This window comes from Aquila chrysaetos, chromosome Z (assembly GCF_900496995.4).
Source record: "Aquila chrysaetos chrysaetos chromosome Z, bAquChr1.4, whole genome shotgun sequence".
Taxonomy (NCBI): domain Eukaryota; kingdom Metazoa; phylum Chordata; class Aves; order Accipitriformes; family Accipitridae; genus Aquila; species Aquila chrysaetos.
Window position 1 is genome coordinate 1,159,864 of NC_044030.1, and position 12,316 is coordinate 1,172,179.

At 51.1% G+C, this 12,316-nt stretch overlaps 1 protein-coding gene across 1 annotated transcript; it reads left to right on the top strand.

The window, feature by feature from the left end:
- The first annotated feature begins 8,088 nt into the window (after positions 1-8,088).
- On the top strand, positions 8,089-10,872 carry LOC115337489 (rho-related BTB domain-containing protein 3-like). The gene is made up of 3 exons (XM_030005845.2): positions 8,089-8,339; positions 9,522-9,688; positions 10,579-10,872. Exons 1-3 carry the CDS (start codon positions 8,216-8,218, stop codon positions 10,774-10,776), a joined length of 489 nt encoding a protein of 162 aa, XP_029861705.1. The 5' UTR covers positions 8,089-8,215; the 3' UTR covers positions 10,777-10,872.
- Positions 10,873-12,316: the final 1,444 nt, after the last annotated feature.

Here is a 12,316-nt window from a genome sequence, read left to right on the forward strand (position 1 = left end):
GCTTTTACAGGAAATCCAAGTTGCCAAACTAGTTTGTTTGTACTACTCTGCGGGATGAAAGCGGGAAGACGGGTAGCTGTCGGGCGTCGCTTCGGTGCCCGCGCTGTGGTACAAGGTTCGCGGGAGCTGCTCGCGAACCGGTGCGCCGGCCGAGGCTGAGCTCCCGCTGCCGCCTCTCTCCCCTGAGGCACGTCGGGTTATGCCCGTCCTGCCCCTCACCTCGCCGTTCGGGATGCTGAAACCGCCCTGGGGGCACGGTGCGGGCATCCCGAAGCCCGCAGGGAAGCTAACTGACGTCCGTGCTTTCGCCACGCTGGCTTCCCACCCCAGAAGTGACAAGAAGATCCCCAAGCCCGGCCCGTTTGGGCTGCACGTCCTTCAACCTGCAAGCCTTCCACAGGGGGTGGCACTCCCTGCCGACCGTTTCCCAACGTGCCTGAACGGCTTCTCAGCCTTGCCTCGGTTCCCAGAAGGTCTGTGTTTTAGCCCCGACAGGCCCTCAGGACCGAAAGCGTTCAGAGAACCCGGCCCAGCACTGAAAGAAAGTCCAAAACTGTCACTTGAGGGCACCTACGCTGAGAATCTATTTAGGGGACTTATCAGTGGAATCAAAAGGATTCAACGCACGCACGGTATGACACAATTCAGCACGCTTTTGTGCGCTTGGCGGAGGGAAAAACCTTAAGGCTGCAATCCCTCAGAGGTCTAAAGTCGTACAAGACGCAGTTGGGTAGCCAGCCCGGGAGGGACGAATCGTGCCCGAACTTCAGATGTCGAGCCGTGGCAGCGACGCTGCAACCGCAAGCGAGAGGCTCGGCGGGACGGTGGCCGTCTCCAGCATCCCCACTCCGGGCAGAGCCCGCCTCATGCCAGCCACTCGCCAACGGAAAGCTGCTTTCTTACAGGGGTGGCAAACGACGGCACGCAAGGTATCAGACCGCTGCTGGGCAGACTCAGTCTAATACTTAGTTCAGCTTTTGTCAAAGCGCTCAGCCCTGCTCCGCTTGCTTTTGATCTAAGGTGCTTTATTGCCCGGGAGTCCCCAGCGTTTTCCACCCGTTTAACTTGCACGGGACGACAGAGACCTCCGGACATCACCCGGCCCAAGCCCCTGCTCAGGGCCGGGTCCCCTCAGGGCTCGAAGGTCTCCAAGGATGGGGCCTCCGCAACCGAAACAGAGAGAATGTTTTCCTTATGTTTAGACGGAGCCTCCTGCGCTGCCGTTTGTGCCCGCTGCTGCTGGTGCTGGCACTGGGCACCACTGGGAAGAGCCCGGCCCCGTCGTCTCCATTCCTCCATCAGGTATTTATGCCCATGGGCAAGACCCCCCCGAGCATCCTCTTCCCCAGGCCGGGCAGCCCCGGCTCTCTCAGCCTCCCCGCGTAGACAGATGCTCCCATCCCTTCACCATCTGCACGGCCCCTTGCTGGCCTCGCCCCAGTCTGTCCACGTCTCCCTCGTACTGGGGAGCCCAGGACCGGTCTACGCAGGCGAGCAATCCCGCGAGGATCTTGGGCCGCTCGCCAAATGTAAGCAGCCCGCTCGCATCCTGCCTATTTACAGTAACGAGGCTTAATCCAGAAGGAGGAGAATAAAGAAGTTCAGCTTCTTATTTTCGTGGGTCTGGAAGGGGAAAACCAGCGCCAGGGCCCACGCTATCTTTTCTGCAGTCCATCGGCGTTGCGCGTGACAGGCGCGTGCAAGACCTCTGCCCCTACCCCAAACAGGGCTTCCCTAATGCAGTTTTCTGCAGCGTCAGCACGGGAGAAGGAAACCTGCTCCGCTGCGCACAGAAAAATAGGCATTTTGAGCTCGCCCCGCTGCTTTGCCGCCCTCAGAAAGGAGAGTGTAGGCAGCGGGGTTTCGGCAGCTCTTGGGGCACCTCCATACCACAGCCGCTCGCCAGGCACCGGCCAGCTGCTTGCTACACCACAGAAAGTCCCTGGCAGCGTAGCTTCTCCCACTTTCCACTTTCGGTATTACTTTTCATTCTCTTCTTTCCAGGAAAGCAGAAGAGTCTGGAGACCAGATGCTTTTCCCGGAGTATCTTCTCTGCTAGCCCGTTTTAGGCGGTGCGCGTTAGCCCTGGGAATAGGTGTCACCTGGCTGAAGTACCCCGTTGCCCACCTTGAAACTGCAGCAAAGGTCAGGCACTACCTACGCGTGCCCTTGACGTCTGCACGCATCGACTTCACGGGCTTGAAGGGTGACTGGCCCGGGGCAAGCGCAGTGCCTGAAGCTAACCGAGGCATCCTGCCCGCAGCGATAAGAACACTGAGGCAGTATTTCCCGCACGTTGTCCCATTTGGGGTACAAGCGTTTCTCTTCCCGAAGAAGAAAAGCCAGCTGCTGGTGTTTTCACGCTTTAAAATATCCTAAAAGGAAAGCCAGCAAAAGCTAAAAGCCCAGCTGGGCTACGCAGAGGGTTTGCGATGCCCATCGCTCCCCGTGCCTTTGGGGGCACAGCCCGCCTTCTGCGTCCCCGGTGGAGGCGGATTGGCGGCTGCCGCCCAAAAGCCCTTTTGTGCCGGGGGGGCCGTGGGGTGGAGAAGGCGAGGCAGCAGGGTGGGAGCGGGAGATGATGGACGCACCACTCACTTACTTATATTGGCTGGTTCGTTCTTGCCTGGGTCCAACACTGAATTTCTTCCTGTTGCGTTGTTCGCTTCACTGTCAGACGTAATAAAGGCACGTGGATCCTGGCTGGACGCTCAACGGTATCTGCTGAAAACGAAACGAACAACGAGAGGGATGCTGCTAAATCTCGATAAGCAAAACGTCGTGGTCTGTAGCGTCGGCTCTCGGCGCGGAGTTCAGTGGAGCTCTAAGCCTCTGCTCGCATCCACCTATAAATGCTGCCGTGCCTGCCCTGAGACAAGAAACAGAATTACGATCCAGCGGCGAGAAGCTCGCTCTTCGCGGCCCGTGGTGCCCACGCGCTTTCAAATTGCAGGCTGTGCTTCCAGATGCCAGGCCGGCAGCTCGCTCTCGGCTGAGAGCCGCGGGAAGGCTTTACTCGTAGCTGGCCGTACAAGAGCGGTCGGTGCCAGGACAGGCGTCGCCAGGGTTAAAGCCAGCCCTGGACAAAGAGTCTGCAGACACCTGCCCGCTGCGATGAGTGCGGGGCAGCGGCGGCGAGGGGTGGGCGGAGGAGGAGAGCGGTGCGGGGCTACTAGCGGACGAGGGGAAGAGGCTCGGGACGCTGCTCCCCGGGTAGTCACATCCAGAGCCCGCAGGCGCAGCGGAGAAACCCCGGGTGCAGGAGGGTTCCCCCCGCGCGAGGCGGTGGCGGGGACGCCGAGTGCGTGGCGCGGGTCCGCGAGGGTGGGCTTCCCCGCGCGCGCCGTGGGACGGCCGCGCGCGGTGACCGAGAAGAAGTTGTGGCTCTTGGTGCCAAACGCTCCCGGCCACGCCGTGGGGGTAAGCAGTCCTCCCGAGCTGGCGTTTGGTGACTGCTGTCCCGGCGCTCTCGTTCCGTCACGAGCATTGAGTCGGTCGGGGTGTATTTCCAGGGTCTGTAATCGACGGGGCGGTGCGAGGCTCATCCCTCAGCTCTCCAGCCATACCCCAGTTCTACGGTAGTTACTTCTTGTGGGTGTTACCGCCGTGAAGGAACCAGCCTTGCGGGAGATCCTACCAGGGCGACCGACGTTACTTTTAGGGGTTCACCGGGTCCGCTACACCTCTTGCCAAAATGGGAAGGTATTCTTCCTCTGGGGGAAACCACTGCTATGAGAACGGGTTAAAAGCATCATCAGCGCGGGGAAAAAGGGAAGCAGAGGTGTAGTGCTAACTGTGCAAAAATGTGTGTAAAAACATTGTTAGTATTCGGCATAGAGGCGTGCGGGTCTCGATCCTACCCAAGCTTAAAAGTGTGCATAACGTTATCGGATTCCTTAGGGAAGAACCACCCCGGCAGCCAAAACGCTCCCTCTAAGACAAGGTCAAAACACTCTCCTAAAAGCCAGGAGGACGCGGATTTCAGGGAGAGGACTGAATCTGCATCCCCCTGTCCTGGTGAACACGGTCATCCCTGCAGGACTGTTTCAAAAAGCATCCTTGGTAGCCCCAACATCTCACTGCGCAAAACAACTCTGCAAGCGGCTTTTCAAATTCCTTCTTTTCCATGGCTGATTTCAGCCCCAGCAATTTCATCAGACCATTCATTTGATACTGTTTTTCCCCAAAGGATAGTAAAGTCGCGACTCCTGTACTTCTGCCGTCTGAAGGACTGCCTTTCAGGGGGCTGTGCGTCAGCTGAAGCGCAGAGACTGGTAGGAGGAATGATCACAATCGCCAGAAACAGAGTGAAGTAGCTAGAGATGCAGCTTGAATGAACGTCTCCTCCTGAGCGAGGGAAGCCTTTTTGCCAATCATTTGTAGACAAAGTCTGTGCAAGTTTTCTGCAGCTATGGAACATCGTAATGGTGTATTTGCATGCTAAATTTAGAGACATGAAGCTAACGCTGGAAACCTGATGTCTAAATATTTCTATCGGGTTGCGTAAGAACCTCCCCACACGTGTGTGCTCACACGCGTGCTTAATCTTTAACTTCCTTGGATGCTGGTTTCAATGAGACGGGTGATATTTTGGAAGTTTGCAAGCCAAATGGGAGGGTTAGCCGCCAGAGTCTTACCCCATGCAGAGAAAACGGTGAGTAAAAATAAACAGGGCCTTACAGGCTGTCAATAACAATGAGGGCAAGTAGTCAGAACCTGGATTGCACACTTGATTTACCCTTACTCAGGAAAAAAAAAAAAAAAGGTATTTCTTGAAAGAAGGGTTGAATATTTCAGGGAGGTTGTTTGCTCTGCATGGGACTTCCTTAGAGATGAGGCTGCGTCTCGCTGGTAATGCTCTCTCTACGTCAAGTGTTGAACTTTGAGCAATGCTGACTTGGAAAGCGTGCATACGGGCGCACTGCCCATTCGTTCCTAAAGCCCATCGCAAGCCGTGCTAGTCCCCCAAAACAAGCAGAGGGACAGTCACGCTTATTTCCACGCAGACAGCCACGGAAGAGGAACAGAAAAGGGAGGTTTGGTGACTGTGCCAGTGACAACGTAATGGCAGGTTGCAGGGCCCGCGAGGTGCCTCGTCAAGGCAGGTCCTGCGGTGCCGACCTGGCGTGACTCCGGTCCAGATGTCGCGTCACTCCCCAAAATGGGCCCGAGCGGCTCCATCTCGCACCGCTGAGCAAAGCAAGGCCCTAATACCTTGGAAAATCTGAGCGGAGAGTTCACCTTCCTAAGCCCTTTCTGCCCGAGGGAAGGCACAGGACTGCTGATAAAAGTAAAGAACTGTTTTCTCCTCTTTTCTCCCCAGCAAAAGGAGAGTCATAGTCCGGAGCTGGGCAAAAATGGTGGAGAAGGACCCCGGAGGAAATGTTTTCTTGGAAATGCCACCAAACTCATCAACTTCCAGTGACACAGCCACGTGCAGAGCTGAAAGCTATTTGTGGCAGTTGACGAGGGTTCAGTGAATAACCCGTCGAAAACCCAGCCACGCTGCCACAGTTGCGCACTCGTTTCCCTTCATGTTCCCTTTGCACCGCAGGGGAGACGATGCTCGGGATGCCGGTTGGAAACGGGGCTTGCCGGGACGGACAGGCTGCGTATCCGTAGGAATTATTTACGGGTGGTGCACAGTGATCAGCACTGGTTCACGAGCTTAGGAGAAGATGCCACTCCTCTTGCTATGCTGAGTCATTTCATCTTTGGAAGAAAAGGTTGTGCTTCCCAGGATTTGCAGTGTGACCTGGCTGGCTGTGATTGGCAGTAGATGGGGATCAAGCGCCTGAGAACTCTTGCCCAGTGAAGTGAAGCATTTAGAAAGCCAGCCAGGCTCTGCGCTTTGCCCCCCCCCCCCCGGTTCCTCTGATAAGCAGTTGGCAGGAAAACTTAACGCTATTTGGACATCCCAGTGGTACGGCAGGAGTCAACACTTGTGTGTCTCAGGGAGAACATTCCTTTTAGCTGGGATTGTAGTATTGCTGCCAGTTTACATGCAGGCGGCGTGGACACAGCCGTGTTCCCAGGCTCGCTCTCTTCCTATAATTCCAACCAGACTTTTGAAAAATTATTTTCCCAGAAACCTAGGGTGACGATTGTCCAGACTCGGGAAATAACCGGGACGTTCCTGTGTCTCCAGCAGGGTTTGGCAGGCCTTCTGCCACCCCCTCGTGCGGTCGGGGCGCTGTCGGGCCAGCCTGGCAGGGCTGACCAAGGGAAAAGCACGCGGGGACCTCGGGGATGCCGCGGGGCTCTCACAGCATTCGTTGCCCATCTTGCCTCTCGCGTCGCTCTTCATACGTGTCGGTAGCGGGTGTTAGCGGTTACCCGGTCAGGACGGCTGCTCTGAGTCCTCTCGGCAGAGGGGAAGGTGGCTACGGGCTGGTGCGAGCGCTGGAGAACGGGATGCTGTGGGATGCGGCTGCAGCGGAGGGTGGGCGGCAGAGCCCTGTTGCCTGGAAGAACCTGCGCTCCCGGGGAGCCTGCAGCCGCCTCTTCCCCGGGGCAGGGCCCTGCTCGGGCACCGTCAGCCTCCGCCTCTTTGCACGAGAAGCAGGCAAAGGAAACCGCTCGGTCCGCATATTGCAGTGCCCCCTCCTGCCCCCAGCTTCCACGGAAAAGTCAAATCAAAACCAAAGCGTGAACTCTTTGGGGTTTTGTCTTTTTAATATACACCTATCTCGTTATCTTAGTTCTCTGTAACTGCCATTCACAAGATGACCTCGGTCCCGCAGCCCCCGTGCTCTGCCTGTGCCCCCTGGACCTGCGGCAGAACGTCACCCCCCGCCTTCTTCCCCAAAACGGCTGGACGGGGGAAACGAAGCGGGGGGTGCCGCATCTAGCTTTCTAGCTTACAAAGTACTTGGGAGCCATTGCAAATGGGAGCCATTGGGTCTGTGTAAAGACTCATAACGTGACCGAATCTCCTAAGGAGTAGTAGCTAAATATCCAATTGCACGCACGTACAAAACTGCATGCATATCTTACATCAGGTCTGCATCGTGTATTGCTCATGTTATGTGTGTAAATTTATAATACAATTCAGACGCGTTCTCTCTATGTAGAAACATACACATTTTTTATGCAGCTTAGGCAATCTGGAAGCAGAAGCACAGGTGAACAGAAATAGAACAGGAACGATAAAGTGCCAAATGTCTCCCAGGAATTAGGTAGGTGGCAGGGTTGTGGTTAAGGAGGAAATTAAGACAGTAACTTCTACAGTAGCATTTACAGTCTATTTATCTTGCATGTCAGTTGGTCTGTTTACTGTAATTCAGATTAAATCATTTACAGCCGGCTGTAAGCTCTCATCCTGTCTTTGGTTGCTCTCCTGCCTGGCACTTGTTTGGCACTTTCTTGCACGCAGGACTGTGGAGTTCGGCGGGGCTCTGCAGAAGTCCCAGTGCCAGGGCTGGCAGCTCAGGCTGTCAACGTTTTCCTTAAGAGCCTGTAAGACCTCTACCACCCTGGGCCGGTAACCTTACCAGGTCTTCCAAATGCTGTAGTGAAGCAAATGATTCACTTGCAAATACTACAGAATAGAAAAATTTCTGGAAAAATTTATCAGCGGTCTTTTCATGAGACAACCATCAGGAAATTCACCTAGGCAAAATACTTGATCTGGTTAACATCGCGCTTACTTAAAGGGTTTAAGGGAATGTCATCTGGGATAATTTGCCTTTCTTTGCTTTGTGTGGTTATGTGCAAGTTTGACTTCCAGAACCCCCGTTCATTACCAATGGGATTACTGGTGAACACAGATTACTGATCTGCATAATAATTCAAGCACTGCCTATTTATGCAATGGGCCAGAGGTTCAGTTAGTGTCAACTGGCGTAGCTACAGCACTGTCAGATTTCTGGCTAGTGGAAAGCCTGTTTCTGACTGATACAAGTTTGCCCTATTTGGAGCACCCGGTGCTGGGAGCAGGTTGTCGTAACAAATTTGGTATTTCTTTTTGTTTGCCGGTGGCTGCGAGGCAGATGTAAACATCTTGACCGGTATAAAGAGAGTGTGCTATTAATTATCTACTGTTACTTTTAAACACTTCAGTCGTGTTCAGTGAAGTAGAGGCCTTCTAAGAAAATATGAGCTTTACAATCAAGATCTCTCTGGGTATGTAAAATCGTCATTGATTTTTATCTCGTGTCCTGCAGGTGCAACTGTACCAGCCCACAGAGCAGTTCTGGTAGCTCGCTGTGAGGTAATGGCAGCTATGTTTAATGGTAATTATCTAGAAGCAAATAGTGTTCTGGTTCCAGTGTATGGGGTTTCCAAAGACACTTTCCTCTCCTTTCTAGAGTACCTTTACACCGACTCCTGCTGCCCAGGTAAGAAAATTTTAAAATACACGTATATCTGTTACTCATTTTTCTGCAGTGGGGCATTGATAGAGAGTGAAGTAGCAGCATTTATTTCATTGAAACATGCCAGTCTTGTACTGTAGAACGTCTCAAGAAAGAGAACTTGTTCATATTGTGCAATAAAGAAAGAAATCACTCTTATTCAAGTAAAATCAACTGCAGGCAGAACAAATATCACTAATAAAGCTGTATTTGTTTTGTGCTGACACAGCAAGTCTCAAAAGACTGTGGCATTGCATTTCTGGTCCATTACAATGTTTGGAATTTTTGCTCTACATCACAGTAATACTGCTTTCTAATCTTAATTCTGGGTTTTATTTCAAAATTGTCATTTTGTTGAGCATATATTTTGCTAAGTTTAAGATAAACAAGGTTAAATTGCAGGAATATCTTATTTATACACATGCATACCTTATTTGTATGTAAAACCAGAATAAAAGTGTGTCAACTGGCATATTTGGCAAGACAAATTGAGCTAGAGTATTCATTGTGTCTTAACCTTCGTCTTTTTTAATGGGAAGAAAATCTACACGTTAAATAAGAAATAGGATTTAAATACGGATAACTTTCCTTTGATATACTGAAAGAATGATGTTGTGATATGTATTTTTGCTTCTCTTTTCTTTTCAAATAATTCTACCTTATTCTTAGGTTTTCCGTATGTTTCTCTTTTCAGTCCGCCTAACTTTTCCTTGCCCATCAGTTTATATATGCAAACACCATACCATATTTCTTTCAAAAATAGAGTTGCTCCATCTTCTTTTTGGCCTTTTTGCTGTGTTTTCTTGTACATGTATCGCAGATGTTCTTTTCTGAAAGGAAAGCTAAATCCTCTTATTAGTCATCACTTACTTTAAATAGACCAGCAGCACTTGACTCAGCGTCTTCAAGATGCAGGATTTTGATAACAATTTATTACACTTACCTCCTAAAAAGTACTAACTTCTCTTTTCCTGTTAATTAAGTAGTTTATCGGCAAAAAGAGGGCAATATAGCAAACTTATAATGATAATAATGCAAAGGCAATAAGGTGATCAGCAGCGGTTTGATTTTGTGTTCACTGTTTAAAAGGTGACTGGGTGAAAAGTGGCTTTGATCATCTTGTCAAAAAGGCAAAACACATGTAACTTATGTTTTCTTGTTTTTCAGCCAGTATTCTCCAGGCTATGTCTCTCTTGATCTGTGCGGAGATGTACCAAGTAATGAGACTGCAGCATATTTGTGAGCTTTACATTATCACGCAGCTTCAGAGCATGCCGAGCCGGGAGCTGGCATCCACAAGTCTCAGTATTGTTAGCTTGCTCAAAAAAGCTAAGGTACGTGTTGTGTACAGGAACTAAGAATATCCATGTCGACTCGGCTTAGTGGGGCTTGTTTAACTGATAAGATTTTTACTGTCTTAATGATCTCCCTTCCCAAGGACAAACACCGATACACAATCTGTTGATGAGGGCTATCTAGTGGCACAAGGCTGGCTAATACACGGCCTTCAGCCTTTTATTGCAGAATGCGCTGCCGTACGATGATCTGTGCGATTTCCTTCATGACGGACACGTTGCGGCAGTTCAGCTTAATTGCAGCTTCTGGCAGCAAAGATGTGTTTCAGGCAAGTGAAGAAGCACTACTTGCCCTTTCAGTCAAAAAGAAACTTGTATGATACGCAAGTGGCAAAGGAGATCTAACCTGATAGAATATTGAGTGAAATACGTAAGAAGCAGGAAAAGAAAAGACTAGCAGCTGACAAGAGAGAGAAAGAGAGACAGTAAAGCGAGGTTTGGAAAACAGAAGAGGAAAATAAAACCTGAATTGTTTGTGAGTTTCAGGCAGGATATTGTCTTGAACAGACAGGATTTTGTGGAGAGAGAGGAGACAACAAAACCAGCGTGCCATGCTCCTTACCTTCCTTTTTCTCCAATTCTGCTTCTGTGCAGAAGACACAAATTTCCGAGATTCATGACCAAAGGAGGCCCAGGGGTTAGGTCACACCCCCGGGGGAGGGAGTTTTATCGTTCGTTCTCCGCTCTCCGTCTGTTTACATATTTCCATCAATGACTTTTCCTTCGTTACCTCCTACAGTCAAAACTTTGTGTAGTAGACTGCTAAGTATGTTGAGAGGGGAAATCTGAAATATTTTGACAAGCAAGGCGCAGCTGTCTTTTAGACACGGTAGCATTAAGTGTTGTTTGTGTTTCCTTTCTTCTCGCAGTTTCACAATTCTGATTGCCTTTCGACTTGGCTGCTTCATTTTATTGCCACTAACTACCTCATCTTCAGCCAAAAGCCTGAATTTCAAGATCTTTCAGGTAACCTATCAGTTACTTCTGCAACAAGAAATGTTTCTCAGCTCTGCTTAAATCGGAGGCGAGGTACTGGGCAGTACTACTTCTGCATGAGAAGACGATGAGGACTTCTTTAGGCCACACACTCTAGTCCGGTCCAGAGTCTGTTTGAGCTGGGTGCTGCACCACCCTGCCGTGGGACCAGCATGTGACGCATGACGAGCAGCATAGTCTGCAACTGCATCCCCTTGTCTTTTGGTTCCTGTACTGGTGGCCGGGTTCCCACCCATAACTCAAGCAACTGGGACAGTTTGGTCATCTTACGTCAGCCCCTCCACCTTATGTATATAATTTTTGTTTAGCTTGTACCTTTGAATTGAGGTAGTGAGTCACGACCAATACCTGCTCTTTAAGGGCTGGGGTTTTCTTTGAAGAAAATAGGAACCTTGCAGTTCTCTCCAGCAGATCTCAAGCAATCGAATAACTAATGCCCATTCCAGTAAATAAACCCAGGCTCTTCCAGGGAACTGATATTTATTTTCCCAAACAGTACATCTGTTTCCCGACATGTAGCTGTAGACAGTTTTCCTCATTGCCTACGGGAGTTTTCACCGCCCTGATGAAGGTGATCCTGATGGGTGCATCTCTTTGACCCGTAGTTCATATTCAGACCGTCGGTATGGGGCCAGGGTATTCCAGAAGGGGATGTGTCATATCAGCGAGCCAAAGCTCTGCTCGGTCCAAAGTGCGTTAAAGGTCTTCTTTGGCATTTGCGAGGCTCGTACGTGTATTTGTGATGACGGACAACTTTGTAATCATTATGAGCAAAGGAAGGAGAGCTCGGTCCTCCCTGCTTTCTTTGTGCCTGGAATTTGTCTTCCAGTGGCCCATCTGCGACTCTTCTGAAATGTCCATTTGGTATAGCCAGGTCTGGACTAAACGTGGGAGAGCAGGGCACCCGTGCTGGCAGGTGTCACCCACCCGTGGGTTCGGTCCACAGCGGACTTGCGTTGCTTCCCTTCCTGCTGGTTCAGGTGACAGGGTGTGTTTGAAAGCACTTTGTGGCATCTTCTCGCTACAGGGCTTCGGTCTCAACCACCCCGAGGTTCTCCTGAAGCTGCAGGAACCAGGTTGTCCCTTCTGTTTGGTGAAGGTGGGAGCTGCCTCCGGCTGCCCCTTGGTGAGGCAGGAGAGCAGAGAGACCCTTCTGACTTAGGGTCCCCGCAGGGCTCAGTCTAGGCACATCTACTTACCCGTTTTCCAGCTCCCCAGTGGGTTATCGGTTTGGCAATCTAGCTGATTAAACGTTTCTTTTTCTGCTGTGGAAAGCAACAGTGATAGCGCTTCTGTCTCCACGTTGCAGTTATCCTGATGGATAGCAGGCTGCCTGTGAGCCTGTCGTGAAACTTAGGCGGTGATGCTGCTGATAAGCATCACTTATCAGCACCTGTCAGCGTGTGCTCTGACAGCACCCGAGTAACTTGGGGATGAGCTGTACGGTATCACCACGCCAAATGTTTGCTCTGCCATCACCTGGAGTTTCCTCAGTGCTTTCACCATTCGTGGAGCGCCCAGGGCTGCCGCAGAGCAGTACTCAGGCTGTTGGCTGTCAGATGAGATTTCTGAAGTCTCCGGTGGGTGACTGATGCCAGGGTGGCCGTTTTG

Coding starts and splice junctions, on each gene's coding strand:
- LOC115337489 (XM_030005845.2), top strand. CDS start 8,216: ATGGCAGCTATGTTTAATGGTAATTATCTAGAAGCAAATAGTGTTCTG. Junction 8,340..9,521: donor CACCGACTCCTGCTGCCCAG/GTAAGAAAATTT, acceptor CTTGTTTTTCAG/CCAGTATTCTCCAGGCTATG. Junction 9,689..10,578: donor GCTTGCTCAAAAAAGCTAAG/GTACGTGTTGTG, acceptor TTCTTCTCGCAG/TTTCACAATTCTGATTGCCT.